The following is a 17121-nucleotide window of genomic DNA, read 5'->3' as shown; positions in this document are numbered from 1 at the left end:
CAGCTGGTGCGTCTGGGCTGGGACAGTGAAAATGTTTAGTGTCATCGGCGACATGTACACGTACAGGGGACCCCAATAGGCAGGCTGGTGTGTCAGGGGACAGGAAGCCAGGAGTGAAGTCGGACATAAGTGTCACACACACATACGTGCAGCTGGCCACATGTGTGTGGACTTTTAAAAGAGACTTTAGTTTTTGTTTTGGTTCCTGGGGTGAACTTTTTGTTGAACATTTTCCCTTCTTATTTACTTTTATTTATTTTTTTTTTGCATTTAAAAAAATTTGAATATAAAAAGTGTACGAATCAAACCTTTGAAAGACTGAGGTGTGCAGCAGACGGCAGATGGATCCCGTGACCAGCAGCTGCATGAGGAGCCCCCACCCCCCAGCCCCTGTCTGGGGTTGCCTTCGAAATCCCCACTCGGAAGGCAGTGGGGCCTCGGGGCTACCCCACTACCCGCCAACCCCGTTCTCCTTCCACCAGAAACCAGACTTCCCAGCGACAGCGACAGCAGCATACCCCGACTTCTCCGCCTCCTGCCTGGCGGCCACCCCACACAGCCTGCCCCAGCAGGAGCGGGTCTTCACTGAACAGCACCCTGCCTTCCCACAGTCCCCCGACTGGCACTTCCCTGTCTCGGAGGCCCGGCGCAGGCTCAACCCGGGCCCAACTGGGGGCTCCAGGGAAATGGGGTCCAGCAGCCCAGATCTGGTGGACACCACGGGAGGCCCAGGCAAGGACTACAAGGTCTCTGGGAGCACTACCAATGAGACGGAGAAGGCGACCAGACGGAAAAAGGAGAGTTCAGGTAGGTGGCTGAAGAGCAACTGACCATTCTTTTACTGTGTGACCTTAGGGAGGTTTCTTGCCTTCTCTGAGCCTAACTGTCCTGAATTGCAAACAATACTATCTAACCTATGCAAAGGCAAGAATTACCTTTGGGGTTTCTTCTACTTGGAGCTCTAGGATTCTCTGGTGATGGGGGGCACTCCTGCGCCCCAGGAAGGATGTGCCAGCAAGAGAATGAAATAGGATCCACAAAGATTTGGAGGACGTGTGGGAAGGAGGCACAGTGTAGGATGGCAAGAGCTGGAGGAGGGCTTTCCTGAACCTGAGCTGCCTCTGGGTCATGCTTCTCCCCGCCGTTCCCTGGCCGGCTCCAAATGGTCCCAGATCACAGGGTTTGCTCCCCAAGGGAATCAGCTGAGATGGAAGTTCAGAGGGCTAGAAGCAAGGCTAGAGGCCTGGGTGGTCAAGCAGAGCCAGGACCCGGTGTCTCCAGGAGCCTAGAGGCAGAGAAGCAGGACTAGGGCCGGGCTGGGAGAGTGAGGGGAGATGGAGTGCTGAGGTTTGGAGAAGACAGCCCACCAGGTAGCACCCCGACTCGCTGGGCTGTGCCTAGGCCCCAGGGAGCAGCTCAGCATGCTAAGATCTACATGACCCTGAAAGAAAGCCCTCCTGAGGATCACCGGCCTTGAGGAGAGAGTCAAGGAGGCAGGCAGCCAAGGGCAAGCACTGGACCTCAGAATGCAGGTAAAGCTCAGCTCGGTGCTGGAGTCCCAGAGGCAAGAGGATGGAGCTGACCCTCTTGTTAAGATCCCAGCTAAATTCCATCTCCTCCCTGTGGTAGGGACCTGCGGTTTCCCCATCTCCCATGGGGCCCTTCCCAGCTTCTATCACCGCCAGTTCAACTATTATCTGGCTCCCTGGCCCCACCTTGCCCAGAACAAGGCAGTGCCCATGCCTTCTGCCCTCACTGCCCACTATGTTCTCTGGACAGCCACCCAGGGGGCAACGTCTGTTTATCTGACCTATAGAGGGGCTGACCAGGGGCAGGCAGAAAATGAGAGAGCCAGCCAACCAAGGACAACATTCTGTGCTTTGCTTTACGAAGCACTTCCAATGGAGCACAGATTTCCCAAGCACCTGCTTTTTGCCAAACCGTAGCCAAGGCCCTGGTGATGCAGAGATGAGTAAGGTGATCTCAACCTGTCCCTCCTCCCCCCTCCGCAAAGAGCTCAAACTGAGAGGGAGGAGGGGCCTACAGATGCCTGTTTGACAGCACAATGTGCTACTATCAGGGAGGTGCAGGGTACAGTAGACAACATACGTTAACTCTTTTGAGTTTCGCCAGTTTGTGCTGTAAGCCCAGCAGGTCTTATCGGCAGGTTCTATATGTGTGGAAGAGAGGATGTAAAGTTTGAGGGGATCACCGCTGGAATGGAGTCTAAATGGTGTGATCTGCTCATCTCAATTCACCCAGGGCTTTTCTGATTTCAGCATGGAAAGTCCAGTGTCCGAGGAAGCCCCTCAGCCTTGGGCAGACTGGGACGGTTAGTCACCCTAGAAATAAGCTGCAGCGATGAACTTCAGACCCCAAATCCCACACCTATCAGTAGATTTCAAACATGATCCTCATTTTGAAATAGGAGGATTTTGAAACATGCTTGAAGAAGTTCCTCAACGTGCTCACAATAAATGATAATGACCACAGCCCTCCTGTTTGCTCAACAGAAGGGCCCTTTAAATTTCCAACTGGTTAAATTCTGAACTATTCCTAGCCCTGGCTGGAGATTTGCCGAGAATGGGGCACTTTGTGCTTCTCCTCTCCAAGGAGCTCTCAGTGACTTGGCTCTGAGCCTGGCTGAAGAGCTCTCCCCTCCACGGCGCCGGCCACCATCTCTGCCCACACTTCCCTCGGCTGCATCCAGCCACTTTCCAGGGAGCAGGGAGCCAAGGCATTGGGGAGGCACGGGCTTAGGAAAAATTATTCTGTGTTTCAGCAAGGCTCAATTATACGTCTTTCCTTTTGGCCAGTGGCCCATAGCACTGCATTAGGGAGTAAGCTCTGTGCCAAGCAGCTGACCACCCCAAGAGGAGAGACACCCTCAGCTGAATTTCCTGCACTCTTCATAGGGTTGACTCAGGTCAGCAGAGGTTTCCATCCTTGAGGGGTCTTGGGCTCTCCCTCAAGGTCCCCTCAGGTGCAGCAGCAATGGCAGAAGTCACATAGAGCACAGTACAGCAAGCTGACTTTCATTCATTCTCTGGATTCCAGACCTACTCTCCATTCAGCATGAAATTTTTTTTAAGATTGCATTTATTTACTTTTAGAGAGAGGGGAAGGGAGAAAGAAAGGAAGAGAAACATCAATTGGTGGCCTCTCTCACACCCTCAAGGGAGGACCCGGCCTACAACCCAGGCATGTGCCCTGACCAGGGATTGAACCTGTGACCTTTTCATCTACAGGACAATGCCCAACCCACTGAGCTACACCAGCCAGGGTTCGGCGTAGAAATTTTTATTACCCAGTTAGTTGCTTTAAGTCTTCCTTTGTGGTTTAACTGAGAGGAAAGTGGTGGGCAAGGCTCATGACCCACTCCAGGAATCTGCTCACAAGAGACAAACCCACAAAGGACCCATCCCTAACCCCATCAATCCTGAGTCACTGGTTAAATTCTTTCTTATTTAAAATTTTGATATTTTATTCATTATGGACTTTTTGTGTTTTTATTATTTTTTTAATTGCATTAAAATATTGTTTCTCTTGATTAACTGAGGTTTTAGGCGCCCCTTGCATTTTGCACTCAATGTGAGTTCCTGATACACCTGACCCTGGCTCCTACTAAGCCACCCCTGGAAGGTTAAGCAGCATGGATCAGAAAGTGCTTCCCATGATGCTTCACAGCCCAGGAGACAGGCTGCAGTGTCCACACTGCAACTTCTGACTGCCTTACTTTGGGAAAATCCTTAACTTCCTGGAGCCTTAGTTTTCTTAGCTATAAAATGAAACTATAACAATAGCACCTTCCATATACAGTAGCTATGAAGGTTAAATACAATGATCCACGTGATGAACACTGTGCCTGGCCCATGAATTCAGTAAATAGCAGCTATGAATAATATTAGGCCCATGTTTCCAGAACCAGCCTCTGTCAAATCTCCCTATTATTTATGGGATCCATGGAATTGAATGCTTCCAATACACTGTCTCAGAAATTCCTGAGTCTGGGGTATAATCAGTGAGAACCTCTTACAATCATTGTTGATTCTAAGAATCCAGTTGTCATCAATTAGGAGCTCAGAGCTCAGAGCTCTGCTGGGGAGGTTGCGGGGCCTGGCGGCGGTTGGGGAGGAGCGGGTTGTATCTGGTGAATGCGTCCGGTACTGGCTGGCTGAGAAAACCCAGGTAACACAAAGTTCCTGCAAGTCTTTTCCAAGAGGGACATTCTTCTGCTCTCCCCTCTCCTTCTTTTGTCATCCCCAACTGCTCCCACTGGAAGTGGGACTGATTTGCTCAAGTAAATGATCAGGAAAGCAGGGGTCCTTGGTCCCCGACCCTGAGACCTTCTTTCTGTTGGTTCACAGCACAAAACTGATTTAGGAGACCAGTGTGATGTTATCTCACGTCAGCCACTCCCAGGGTGTTAAAGAGCCCTGCTGGCAGGGACAGCTGCGAGGCCACTGTTGTTTGCCCCCAATCTGTCATTGCTACCGTGGTTGTCTTTAATTTATGGGGATGAGGGATTTCTCGGTGATTTCCTGACGGGGTTCAAGGGAAGGTCGCGTGTGATCAGGTGAATCTGATCGCCCACTGGAGAGAGTCCCTGTGCTCGGGCTCAGCACCGCTGGCTGGGCTCTCGTGTACTCACTGGGCCTTCATCAGACTCGCTTGTCCCTTCCTCCCTCAGCACCTCCAACCTGTGTGCCTCCCCCAGGCTCAGCCCTCCCCATTTCTCCCCTGCAAGACCTGATCCCCGCCTGCCCCTGCCTGACAACGTGAACCTTCATTTTGCCTGAGGTTAAAATCCTCCACAAATTGGCCCCTTTTGCCCTTTCTCCACCTGTTCCCCTTCTACCGGCTGCCCCCCTCACCTCCACCTCCACTCACCTTACCACGAGCCACACCAGTTTACTTGCCTTGCAAACCCATTCTGCTTTTTCTCCCCCCACCCAATTTGCCGAACATTTTCCCCTTCCCCCACTCTTCTGCCAATAGCTGTCCTATTTATTTTAGCATCCAGCTTGAAAACGACCCCCTTCAAGAATTCTTTCTTTGTTTAAATTAATGATTCCACTTGTACATAGCATCATTTCAGTGTAAGCTGTAGTTAAGAAATTTCAAATTGTAGTGTCCACTAGAACCTGTGCTGATTCTCTGCATAGTTTATGACCACATAGGAGCTCTCCTGAGATTCTCATTATGGGACATTTTATAGTTGAAATCTATTTTTTTTTTTATTGTGGTCAAAAACACATAATATGAAATTTATCATCAAAAACATTTTTAAGTGTATGTTTATGGTACAGTAGTGTTAACTATATGCGCGTTGTTGTGCAATAGAGCTCTAGAACTTTTTCATCATGTGGAACTGAAACTAGATCCATGGAATGACAACTTCTTTTTCCCTTGCTCCAGGCCTGGCAACCAGCATTCTACTTTCTAAGAGTTTGACTACGTTAGATAGCTCATAAGTAGAATCATACAGAATATGTCTTTTTGTGACTGGCTTACTTTACTCACCATAATGTTCCTTTCGGTTTATTTATGTCATAGCATTATAATAGGATTTCCTTCTTTTTTAAGGCTGAATAATATTTCATTGTATGTATATACCACATGTTCTTTATCCATCTAGTCATCTGTTGATGGACAGACACTTGAGTCACTTCTAACCTCTTGGCTATTATAGATAATTCTGCAATGACCATGGTGTACAAATATGACTTCAAGATCCTACTTTTGAATTTTTTCGGATATGTACCCAGAAATGGGATTGCTAGATCATATGATCTATTTTTAATTTTTTGAGAAACCTCCATACGCTTTCCCATAGCCACTGTACCATTTGACAATTCCACCAACAATAAGCAAAAATTTCAGTTTCTCCACATCCTCACCAATACTTGTTATTTTCTGGGTTGGTTGGTTGGTTGCTTGGTTTTTGTTGGTGGCCCTCTAATGGATGTGAGGTGATCCTTTATTGTGGCTTTGATGTGCATTTCTTTAATGATTGGTGATACTGTGTGTCTTTTCATACACTTGTTGGCCATATGTACATCTTCTCTGGAGAAATGTTTACTCAAGTCCTTGGATTGTTTGACTTTCGTTGTTGACTTGTAGGAGTTCTTTATATATTCTAGATATTAATCCCTTATCAGATAGATGGATTACAAATATTTTCTCCCATTCTGTAGGTTGCCTTTTCATTCTGTGATTGTTCCCTTTGCTGCATAGAAGTTTCTAAGTTTGATATAGTCCCATTTTTGCTTTTGTTGCCTATGTCCTTGGTGTCATATCCAAGGAAACTATTGCCAAACCCAATGTCATGAAGCTTTCCTCCCATGCTTTCTTCTAGGAGTTTTATAGTTTTAGGTTTATGTTTGTCTTTAATCCATTTTGAGTTAATTTTTGAGTACACCATTTGTTGAAGACTGTCCTTTCCCCATTATGTAGCATTGGCACCTCTGTTGAAGATCACTTGGTCATTGTTCTGTTTCATTGGTCCATATACCTGCCTCTATTCCAGTATTATACCATTTTGATGACTGTAGTTTGTAATATGTTTTTAAATCAGGAATTCGGAGGCCTCCATATTTTCTTTCTTTTTTTTTTTTTTTTTTTTTTTTGTCTATTCAAGATCCTTTGAGCTTCCATATGAGTTTTAGGATGATTTTTTTTCCTATTTTTGAAAAAATAAATGTCATTGGGATTTTGTTAGGAATTGCATTGAATCTGCAGATCATTTTGGGTTGTATGGCCCTTTTAACAATATTAAGTCTTCCAATCTATAAACATAGGATATCTTTCCATTCATTTGTCTTTTTTAATTTCTTTCAGCAAGGATTTGTAGTTTTAAGTGTACAAGTCTTTTGCCTCCTTAGTCAAGTTTATTCCTAAGTATTTTATTCTATCTGATGCTATTGTCAATGTAAACTGTTTTCTTAATTTTCTTTTCAGCTTGTTCATTGCTAGTGTATAGAAATGCAACTGATATTTTTTGTGCATGTTGATTTTGTATCCTATAACTTTGTTGAATTGGTTTATTAGTTCTAAGAGGTTTTTTATGGAATCTGTACAGTTTTCCATATACAAGATTATGGCATCTGCAAACATAAATTATTTTATTTCTTCCTTTTATTTCTTTTTCTTGCCTGATTGCTCTGGCTAGCACTTCCAATATTATGTTGAACAGACATTGGTGACATTGGGCATCCTTGTCTTGTTCCTGATCTTAGAGGAAAAGCTTTCAGTTTTTCATCATTGAGTATGATGTTACTATAGGATTTCCATATAAGGCCTTTATTATGTTTAGATAATTTCTTTCTATTTCTAGTTCGTTGAGTGCCCAAGAATTCTTTCTTGACCTCCTTCCCCACATACACAGATCAGGCCTTGTTTATATCTCCATTTTAGCATCAAACCACAGTTGGCCTTGCATCCAGAGTTATAGAAGCATATGGCTGACTTTCTTTCTAAAATTGAAGTGTCTGCAAGGTCAAAATGATATCTGATTCACCTGTGCAGTCTCCCTAGAATCTACTGAAACATCTGCACAGAAGAGGCACTCCATTCAATGTCTGGTCAACAGTCTCTATCGCAGCCTAGCATTCATTCATTCAGTCTCTTACTTTCTCTCTGAACTTGGCTCCACCACCTGGAGTGAGGGTTTCTACCATGTGTGATGTGCTTCTGTAAAATGCATCAGAACTTTCACAGTCTCACTCATGAAAAAGTGTTCAGAGAACCAGACTTCAGTCATAAAACTAGCCCAGGGTCAGGGCAAGTGCTAGAGTCAGAAAGACACATAAACAGCCATATGCAGGCTGAGCTGACTGCAGGAATCCCCCACGGGATACTAGAGTCAGCTCCCAAGTACCAGGGCCACCATGAATAACAAATGGAGCTGCTGTGGCTGAGCAATAACATGGACCCACCATGGCAGAGCAATTAGGGGAGATGCCACAGCTGGGCTGCTAGAGGGCCCAGATGTTACATGGACGTGAGGCTGTGTTCGCCACTCTAAAGGAAAGAAAAACTTTTTCTGTAGGCTCACTGGTCCAGGGTCATTACAGTGTTGGACAGGGTGCTGTTTTCAGGGGCGCACAGCAGCCCCTCTCATCCCAACTCCAACCCTAGAATGCCCAGAGAGGAAGAAGCCTTAGGCTCCAGAGTGGCCAGCTTGGGAAGAGAGCCAGGAACTCTACACTCCTTCCTTCGGAGAGTCCCCTGACTCTTGGGTAGAGCTCCTGCTTATCCTCTTCTGACAGACCCAGAGCAGGGCCCCAGTTCTTGGCCATTGTCTGAACTCGGATACATCAGCACAAACCCTGCCTCAGGCCCCACCCAGATACATTCTGGAAGTTCTGGAGAAAGTCAGTTTCCACCGAGGCAGCAGGATTCTGAGCAGCTTCTAAGATGTAAGGGCCCAGAGAGAGCCCATGGGCCTTGAGAAGGTCAGTCAAACAGCCACCTCAGCCTTGCCTACTACTCTGCCAGGCTGGGGGCTCAAGAGTCCCACCCTACTCACCTATTTCTGTGGCTTGAATAAATCAGGGCACCTGGACCCAGGGAAGTGGGGATGATCCCAGAGGCAGATCACCCCTTTCTTTCTGGGGGTTAAGATTCCTGCAGAGCCCCAGAGCTAACCCCTTTCCCCAGGGCCCTGTCTGCTCACTGAATCAGGCTTCCCTGGCCTCTGGCCAGCATTCCTCCCCCACCCCCACCCTAGCCTTTTGTATTTCATGGTTTTCCCTGTTTTCCTTAAACACGGTGGTGGAGGAATAGGTGAGCAGTGGGGCCTGGGGCCTGAAGCCCACACTTCCTTTGGTGACAGCTAAGGACAACATCTGGAACTTATAAACACCAACAAAGCCCAGTGCTGCCCATGCCTCTCCAACCCATCTTGGGGGCTCACTGCTGCTCCCACCTCTTAGTTTCACTGCCTCCCTCCCCCCTCTCTTCTCTGCTACCCTCTTCCTAGTCCCCACACCCCATCTCATCACCCTGCCCATTTCACTCTCCTGCCACCATTCACCCTCACTGCCCGCCCCACCTGGGTCCCTCAGCAAAGACTACTATAGCACCCACTAGGTATTTTAATTCCAGAAGAATCTGCTTCTCTCCCAAAAGATATTCCCTGAATTCCCTGGCCTCACGGCTGGGCTCCTCACAGAGGCTGAGAGCCCTCCCTGTGTCTCACTAGGCACCTAGGGGAGAGGGGAGGGCCCCCAACATTAAGTTCAGCAGGGCCCAGCTGAAAGACAGGCAGTCCTAGGAAGCCAGGGAGGTCCTAGAAGCCAGCGCTCTGCTGGTCTCGGAGTGGCTCCATCCAGGTCTTGTCTGTTTTGATGGGCTTTAACTCCTCCTTCTGAAGTTGAAAGTATCAAAACTAACAAAGACGTCAAAGGTGTGCTCTGTGAAGGAAGCCAGACCCCATTTCTAGAGGATTTCTCACAGTCTCACCTCCTGACATCATGCTTCAACTATCCCTCCCTGAGGAGTCCCAGGGAGACAGACTTGGACCCAGACAGACACTGTCCCTGGAGTGAGTACAGCTTCCATGCTCATCATACTCTGCAGGGTAGTGTGACACAGTAGCAACAACCCTGGACTGGTCCCAGGGGACTTTTGGCAAGCCATTTAGTCTCTGGGTCTTAATTTCCTCATCTTTTCAATGGATACTGTGTACCTGGCCTACCTCACAGAGTAATTAAGAGGATACAACAGGAAGCAGCCTAATATGTGGAAACAGCTTCCTATCAAAGAAATCTGGGTTCTAGGTCCAATTCTGCCACTAACTTGCTGTGTGTCTTTAGGTAAGTCTCTTAGGTACTCTAGGCTCACCTATAAAATAAAAAGGCAACATTAGATCACCACCAAGTCCCCTTCCAGCTCTACTATTCTAGGATTCTGTAGACTCTGAAAGCCCAAAAGGAGTTTATCTCTAGGGGAAAGAAAAACACTGTCAACTGCAAAGTGTTCTTTGAACACATGGCATAATGTCTTTCTATCTGGTCTTGGATAACAATTCATATAAAATGGCTGTGAGAGTTGGGGATAGAATACAAGACTCCAAAAAAGCATGTTCCCCAAAGTCTGTCTGAACTTCCTTGTAGCTCCGATAAAGCCGTCTGCTAACTTTAGGAAGGTCTGCCAAAAGTGACAGCTATTTATGAAATAATTTCATTTGGGTGGTGTGGAAGCTCATGGTGGAAACCGCAATCACACATACATCCTGTTTGCATTTCTCTGGGCACGGCCAACTGTTCCATTGTGACCCTGCTCACTGAGAGGACTGAGCGGCTCTGGGGCAGCCCGCTGAGTTCCAGCCTCCTACCTCTGCAGTTCTAGAAGAGGCACCCGCTTCCCCTGAGAGAGGAGCAGGACCCAGAGGACCGATGTGTGATTCTGATCAATGCTAGTTACTGTGCCTGGAATCATGGATGCCTGGAAGGCTGATGCAATTGTGGCCAATAGTGGCCAGAGACACAAATCCAAGCAGAGACATAGGAAAGTAGTAGAGAAGGGGAAAATATCTAAAAGGCCAGACATTGAAAAGGCTTGCCTTTCACGCAGCTCTGGAGGCATGGTACCCTAAGGAGCATTGTCTCCAACCTCCACCGTGAATCTTCATCTCTCCAACACCATCTCCAGTACAACCTCTTCTGATGCTTCTTTGAGTCTCGGCAGTGTGCCAGGCACTGTGCCAGGTGTTAGCATCACCTTGCCCATCTCATTTTACCTTCTCAGCAGCCTTCTGATCACAGTGGATGTAGCTATCCTCATTCTGCAAATGAGGAAACTGAAGCTCAGAGAACTTAAGACTTGCACAAGGTCAGAGAGCTCTTTCTTGGAGCCAGAAAGGCCCAGACTCTTCAAGGGGTCCTCAGACACCTCTGCAAACACAGCTCCCCTGCCCTCAGCTTGAGGTGATAAGCTTCACATGTCAGAGAGAGAGAGAGAAATTCCCTGGGCTGAGGACCTTGGGAAGTCTGGGGGGTTGTAATTGGGACAGAGCACATGGCAAGACCCCAGATTTGACTGAAGGGAAGAATGAAGGGCCAAAATAAAAACATTTGAAACTGTTAGGGACCTCCGGCTCAAGGCCAAGGATTCTCAACAAAAGAGGGAGTAAGGACAAGGGAAGAGGATATCAGGGCTGTGTATTGGAAAAAGACTCTGAAACCAGTTCTCCAAGGGAAAGAAGACCCAGCCCAACTCCATACTTCTATTCATGGGGAAACTGAGGCCCAGAGAGGGAGGGAGGCTCCCCAGCAAAGGTGTACTTGGGATCTAGCCGTCCTGAAGGGAGTGTGCTCGTGAACTGTGCATGTAAGCTGGCAGACTGAACACCTCCTGGCCAGAAATGGCATGAAAGTGCTCATAGTGTTCCTTTGTCTCTTCCTATCTTGATGAAAATGTTGCAGAACAAAGAGAACCATAACTTCCACTTCGGTTTTCATAGCTAGCTTCCCGTACTTCTGGCCCTTTTGTCATTTCTACCAGTGAAGAAAGTTCTTCCCCATCTGGGAAGCTGGTGAGGGACAAGTGTCCTCCTGGTGTCAGTATCCCCCTCCCCCACCACACCAAGGATTACGCAAGGTTCACACAGTGGCTCAGACACTCAGTCCTCAGCTCGGGATTCGTTGTCCTATTTCCTCTTCTTTCCCATCCTGAGACACTAGCACCTAAATCAGGACAATAGATACAGGAGAGGAAAGTGAATAGGGAGTGACTTGGCTTGGTCAACAGTGGTCAGCTGCCCACATAACCAGTTGAAGACCAAGTCAAGGGGGTCCTCCTCCTACCTCCCCTCATCTATCTCAGAAGGATTATGTATCGGACTGTGTAGGTTGGATAGGGGGTTGTTTCCTGGGACCCCATAGAGCACCTACTAAACATAGGCACGCCTGGGAGAAGGGGTAAGTGTCTGTGGACATCACCCAGGATGAGCCCCCCACCCCGGGAGCCCTGCAGGTGGGGATGAGCAGAGCAGCCATGGCTCAGCTCCAGCCCCTGATCACCCAAGACGCAAAATGAAGAGCCTGATGCTGGGACTGATGGCCCCGGCTCTAGTCAGATGGGTCTGGGGTCGCATCTCAGTTCTGCCCAGCACACTGAGCAAGGTCCTGGGCCTCTCTGAGGCTGCTTCTTTCTCCGTGGAGTGAGAAGGACTTAGCAAACATCTAGCAAATACCTCCTAGGTGCCAGGTACAGTAGCAAGTGAGAAAAAGCAGTTACATCCCTTGGGGAGAGAGAGAGAGAGCTGTTAATCAGATGATCACAAATCCATGGGACAATGCTAAAGGGGACAATAATAGGACCTACTCCTGAGCGTGTTGTGTGGGGAGGATTACAGGAACAGCTGCATCTAAGCACACTGAAGCCTTCAAGAAGCACCTGCTGTTTTTAATCCAGCCCCTCAGATGGAGTCTCGTGGATTTAATAAACTGGACGTGTACTTTATACCTTTCCAGCGCTTTAAAGTTTAAAAAGCATTTTCCGCACATTAGCTCATCCAGTCTTCCCAATAATCCTGGCAGGTAGACGCTTTATTTCCCCCGACTTCTTGATGAAGTGACTGAAGCCCAGAGACTTTAAGTGACTTCCTCAGAGGCTCCAGCAAGGAGATGCAGGGTTTTACACGCCCTCAGTTGTTAGAGGGAAGGGCTGGAAAACGCTGAGCTCCGGGACAGGGGGGGCGGGGGCGGGAAATGAGCGGATTTCCCTGCCTCTCTGCTGGCCCGAGGACTGGGATGTGCTCCAGGGGCCGTCCCTCCACTGCCTGACCGCCGCCCTCCCGGGCCAGCGGCGGCCAAGGCCGAGGACTCCTGGGGGACCCGGCTGGGGCTGCGCGTTCTTCCCCTCCAGCCCACGCTCCCGATTCCGGAGGGGTCTGGGCCGGCCTTCTCCGGCCCGAGCCAGAGGATGCCAGGCGCGTCCCGGGCGAGAGAACGCGCCCCTTTCCTGCACCCGGGCACGCCCGGCGGGCGGCCCACCGTTTGAGACGCCACGACCCCCAGCACTTGGGCATCAGAACATCGGGGTCAGTTCAGATTGGCCTCTGAAAACAGATCGTCTCCCCGACAGCACTCACAACCAGGTGGGGGGTTCGGGTGCAGCTTCAGTAAAGCACCTAACTGTGAGGCACGGCCTCCGTGTCTGTAAAACCAGGAGAAGGAAGTGCAAGCCTTCCCTAACTTTACAGCCTGCGGGAAAAGTGGTTCCTGTGCCCCTGCACCAGGCACGTGGCACCCATTGTTAGTTAATGGTGCAGAGGTGGGGGCCTCCACCCATCACCACCACTAGACCTGAAGGTAGCACCCCACTGACCCTGCTCGGGAGATAACATACTGTCCCTTCCATTCGTACCATAACTTACAGTTTGTAAACCCTTCTGACATACATTTCCTTTGAACAGTATGTGAGTCAAACGCCTGGGTTTGATTCCTGCCTCCGCCATTCCCTGATTGCATGCACTTGGATGAACTTTGACAACTGGCTTGACTTCTCTCTGCTTGTTTCTGTTCTATTAAGTAGAGCTAATACTAGAACTCGTCTGGCTGGTTATTGTGAGGATTAAGGGGCGGATACAGGCACTGTGTTTGGTCCCTGCACCCTGTTAGCAGCTACCATTGAGCCCATGCTGTGGCTTTCTGGGAGCCTCCTTCACAGATGAATTTTCCAGACCCCTCCTGATGGCAAAGGGGGAAGGAAGCCTAAAGCAGCACTTCTTGCTTACATGTGCACACAGCCCCCCTAGAGATCTTGCTAAAATGCATTTTCTGATTCAGTAAGTGTGTATTGGGTAGGAATGGCCTGAGATCCTGCAAGTCTGACCAGCTCCCTGCTGATGCTTCCACCAGAACACTCTTTAGCAAGGTCTTAGAGCAGTGGTTTGTAAACTTGACCATGAGTCAGAATCACCTGGAGGGCTTGTTAAAACAGATCGCTGGGCCCCACTCCCAGAGTCCCTCATTCAGTAGGTCTGGGGTGAGTGAGGCTCCAGGACTTGCATTTCTAACAGTTCTCAGGTAACGCTGATGTTGCTGAGGACAGGTAACCTCAGTTTTAGAGCATCTTGCCCACTACTAATGTCAGGGCAGGGTGGGGGCTGGGTGAGCTGGATGGTAGGGGTTATTGAAGAGCCAAAGACAGCTTCTTATGCTTTGGGGATAAACAAAGTGGGGGTGGGGAGGCTGACACCTGAGTTTGGGAGCCAAAAATCTTCCCAATTCTCAGGAGGTGAAGACACTAGAAGGAAAGAAAGGGACAATGTGGGTTCTTTCTCAGCATCTTTTAAAAATAAGAGAGAGAGGGAAAGGCTGCCCCACTGCTTGAGGACAAAAGAAAGTGAACTGAGGCCCTTGAGGCTCATATCTTCCTATGTGGGGCCCTCTCTCCCCAGACAACCAGGAGAACCGAAGGAAACTGGAGGGCGCCAGCAAGGCCCGCAAGGAGAGGACGGCATTCACCAAGGAGCAGCTGCGGGAGCTCGAGGCGGAGTTTGCTCACCATAACTACCTGACCCGGCTCCGGAGATACGAGATTGCTGTAAACCTGGATCTCTCCGAGAGGCAGGTGGGAGCCCCAGGGACCCCTCCTCTTCTGGGCATCCCTCCTTTCCTTGTCTCTCTCAATCCGCCTTCCCTACACACACACACACACACACACACACACCCTGAATCTTCTTCTCTCTCTGCCCAGTCCAATGGATCTCAACTGTGGCTGTATCTGAGAATAGCCTGGAGAGATTTTAATAGCTGGAGAGATTGGTTTTATGGGACTGGAATGGAGTTCAGGCATCAGAGTTCCTTAAAGGTCCCCCAGGTCATTCTCGCATGCAGCCAGCAGTGGAACTTCTGATCTGGTTATTCCCCAGCTTGGGTGTGCATTGGAATCACCTAGGTGCTTGTTTAAAATGCAGGTTTTGGAGCTCCAGAGAGTGACTTTGCAGTAACAATGGTGGGCTTTGGAGCTGTTTTTCTAATAAGTTCTCCAGGTGATTCCGGTATGCGCCGTTTCCTGGGCACACACTGAGAAGAACTTCCTAGCCCTTTGTTTTGGGCTTTCCCTCAGAGTATTCCACCCACACTCGTGCTCTGACATAGCGTAAAAGAGAATAATAATGATAATAGCATTAATATCTGATAGCAGCTTTCAGAAGATAAAGCACTCTGCCAGAGTACCAGATTTAGAATCAGAAGACTTAGATTCAAATCCTGCCTCTTCCACTTGCTAGTCCTGTGACCCTTGGGACTTGTCTCCCACCCTCTCTGGTCTCCAGCTGTAAAACAGGTCATAACCCCACTCTCAGGTAATGCCGAAGCTCAGATGAGAAAATGCATAGACCAGAGCTACATAAGCCAGACAGAGCTATGTAAGCTGGACAGTGCTTTACAAATGTGCCTAAAGATGAGGCTAGTAATCCTTTGTTCCAGGCATGGAAAGGGGGTGGAGCCAATGAAGAACGACTTGTAGAACCTGTTTCCATGTCTGTCTGGGTTTTTTATTTTTATTTTTTTTAATTTATTGATTAAATAAATTAGACAGAGATGAAGGAGAGAGAAAGAGAGGAAGAGAAGTATCCATGTGTAGTTGCCTCTCATGCGCCCCCAACCAGGGACCTGGCCCGCAACCCAGGCATGTGCCCTGACTGGGAACCGAACCGGCAACCTTTTGGTTCACAGGCCCGCGCACTCAATCCATTGAGCCACATCAGTCAGGACTGTCTAGGACTTTTTTTATCTGGACACACAAGACAGACCTCTGGGCAGATTGGTGTGTCTTCCCTTTGGTCTCAGTTCCTGGAGCCTTTGGAGGAGTGAGGAGGGGCAAGCAGTGTTTAGAGCTGGGGTCCCTGGAGCTGTACCCCTACTAGCTTGAGCAGCTGTCAGGGAAGTGATTGTAGTGACCCAGCTCCTCTGTTTCCTTTGCCAGGTCAAAGTGTGGTTCCAGAACCGAAGGATGAAGTGGAAGCGTGTGAAGGGGGGTCAACCCATCTCCCCTCATGGGCAGGACCCCGAGGATGGGGACTCAGCAGCCTCTCCAAGTTCAGAGTGAGATTCTCCATGGAGAATAAAAGACTAAGGACTGAATCCCCTACCCAACTACCCCAACCCCACTTTCACCTTTTCCCACCTACCCCGGGGTAGCCTCTCCACATCTTGCAATGACTTTGGGATATGAAGCTGACCAGTGTTCCTGGGAGCCTTAAAGTTTTCCAGAAAGTTCTGTCCAGCATTGCTCTGTCTTAGCAGCCCCTTCCCCAGGGCCTTCGCTTCTCACATTTCTTGTGGAATCTTACAGCAGCCAGACCAGACCCGAGTGAATCTGGGGAACAACTCCAGGGACACTGCTTCTCAGGGTCTCTTGGCTGCTGCCCCCACCTCTTCCTGGCACCCTCCTCTCACCTGCCAAGCCTCCTCCAGGTCTGGACACCACCTGGCCTGCAGGGAGAAGAACCTTGGAACCAGCTGGTGACTCATGAAAGCTAATGCTTTGAAAGGAAATGACTGAGACACACACACACACACACCTAGACCACCTTTCCTTTCTGCGCTGTATATCTGAGGCTTTGGGGGTCCTGAGTGTCCCAAAACCCCAGAGAAAATCAGTGTGAGGAGGGTTGAGGACAAAAATTCAGCTGCTGCAAATTGGAAAGCATCCCTGTCTCCCAATTTGCTGGCTGTTAGGTGGGCAAGTTTATTAGCACTGGGAGAAGACAGAAAAACAGCCTGGTGTAGGTCTCTGCGGTCCTGTCCTGGCCCGTTCACACTGGCTTGAGTGGGAGGGTTGGTAAGGGGAGGGGGTTGTTGGGGGGGTGAGAATGGACCCAGGATGCCACCTGCTTTTTCAAAATCAATTCAGGAATACAGCTGAGACTGCTGAGCAGCACCCAGAGCAACAGAGCAGCTATTTCTTTTAAATCCACAATTTCTGGGTTGAAAAACTATCCATATGCTCACATTATTGAATTGAGGGCTGGAAAGTGTCCCCCATGTTCTAAGGCTGCTGGATGAGGGCCTAGAAATACTGAACCCTGGAGAGGAAGGTTCTCCAGCTGCAGTGTCGTATACTTTCAAATGACTGACCACAAAAGGGGGCAAAAAAACCCAA

General features: G+C 48.9%; 1 protein-coding gene across 1 annotated transcript; it reads left to right on the top strand.

Moving 5' to 3' along the window:
• The first annotated feature begins 293 nt into the window (after positions 1–293).
• MEOX1 (mesenchyme homeobox 1) lies at positions 294–16124 on the top strand. The gene is made up of 3 exons (XM_090291481.1): positions 294–807; positions 14411–14583; positions 15943–16124. Exons 1-3 carry the CDS (start codon positions 342–344, stop codon positions 16063–16065), a joined length of 762 nt encoding a protein of 253 aa, XP_090147607.1. The 5' UTR covers positions 294–341; the 3' UTR covers positions 16066–16124.
• Positions 16125–17121: the final 997 nt, after the last annotated feature.

Source organism: Furipterus horrens, unplaced genomic scaffold (assembly GCF_987537825.1).
Source record: "Furipterus horrens unplaced genomic scaffold, mFurHor1.1.pri manual_scaffold_11, whole genome shotgun sequence".
In the NCBI taxonomy this organism is placed as follows: Eukaryota; Metazoa; Chordata; class Mammalia; order Chiroptera; family Furipteridae; genus Furipterus; species Furipterus horrens.
Note: the sequence above shows the minus strand (reverse complement) of the source record. Positions and strands in the feature narration are given on the sequence as shown.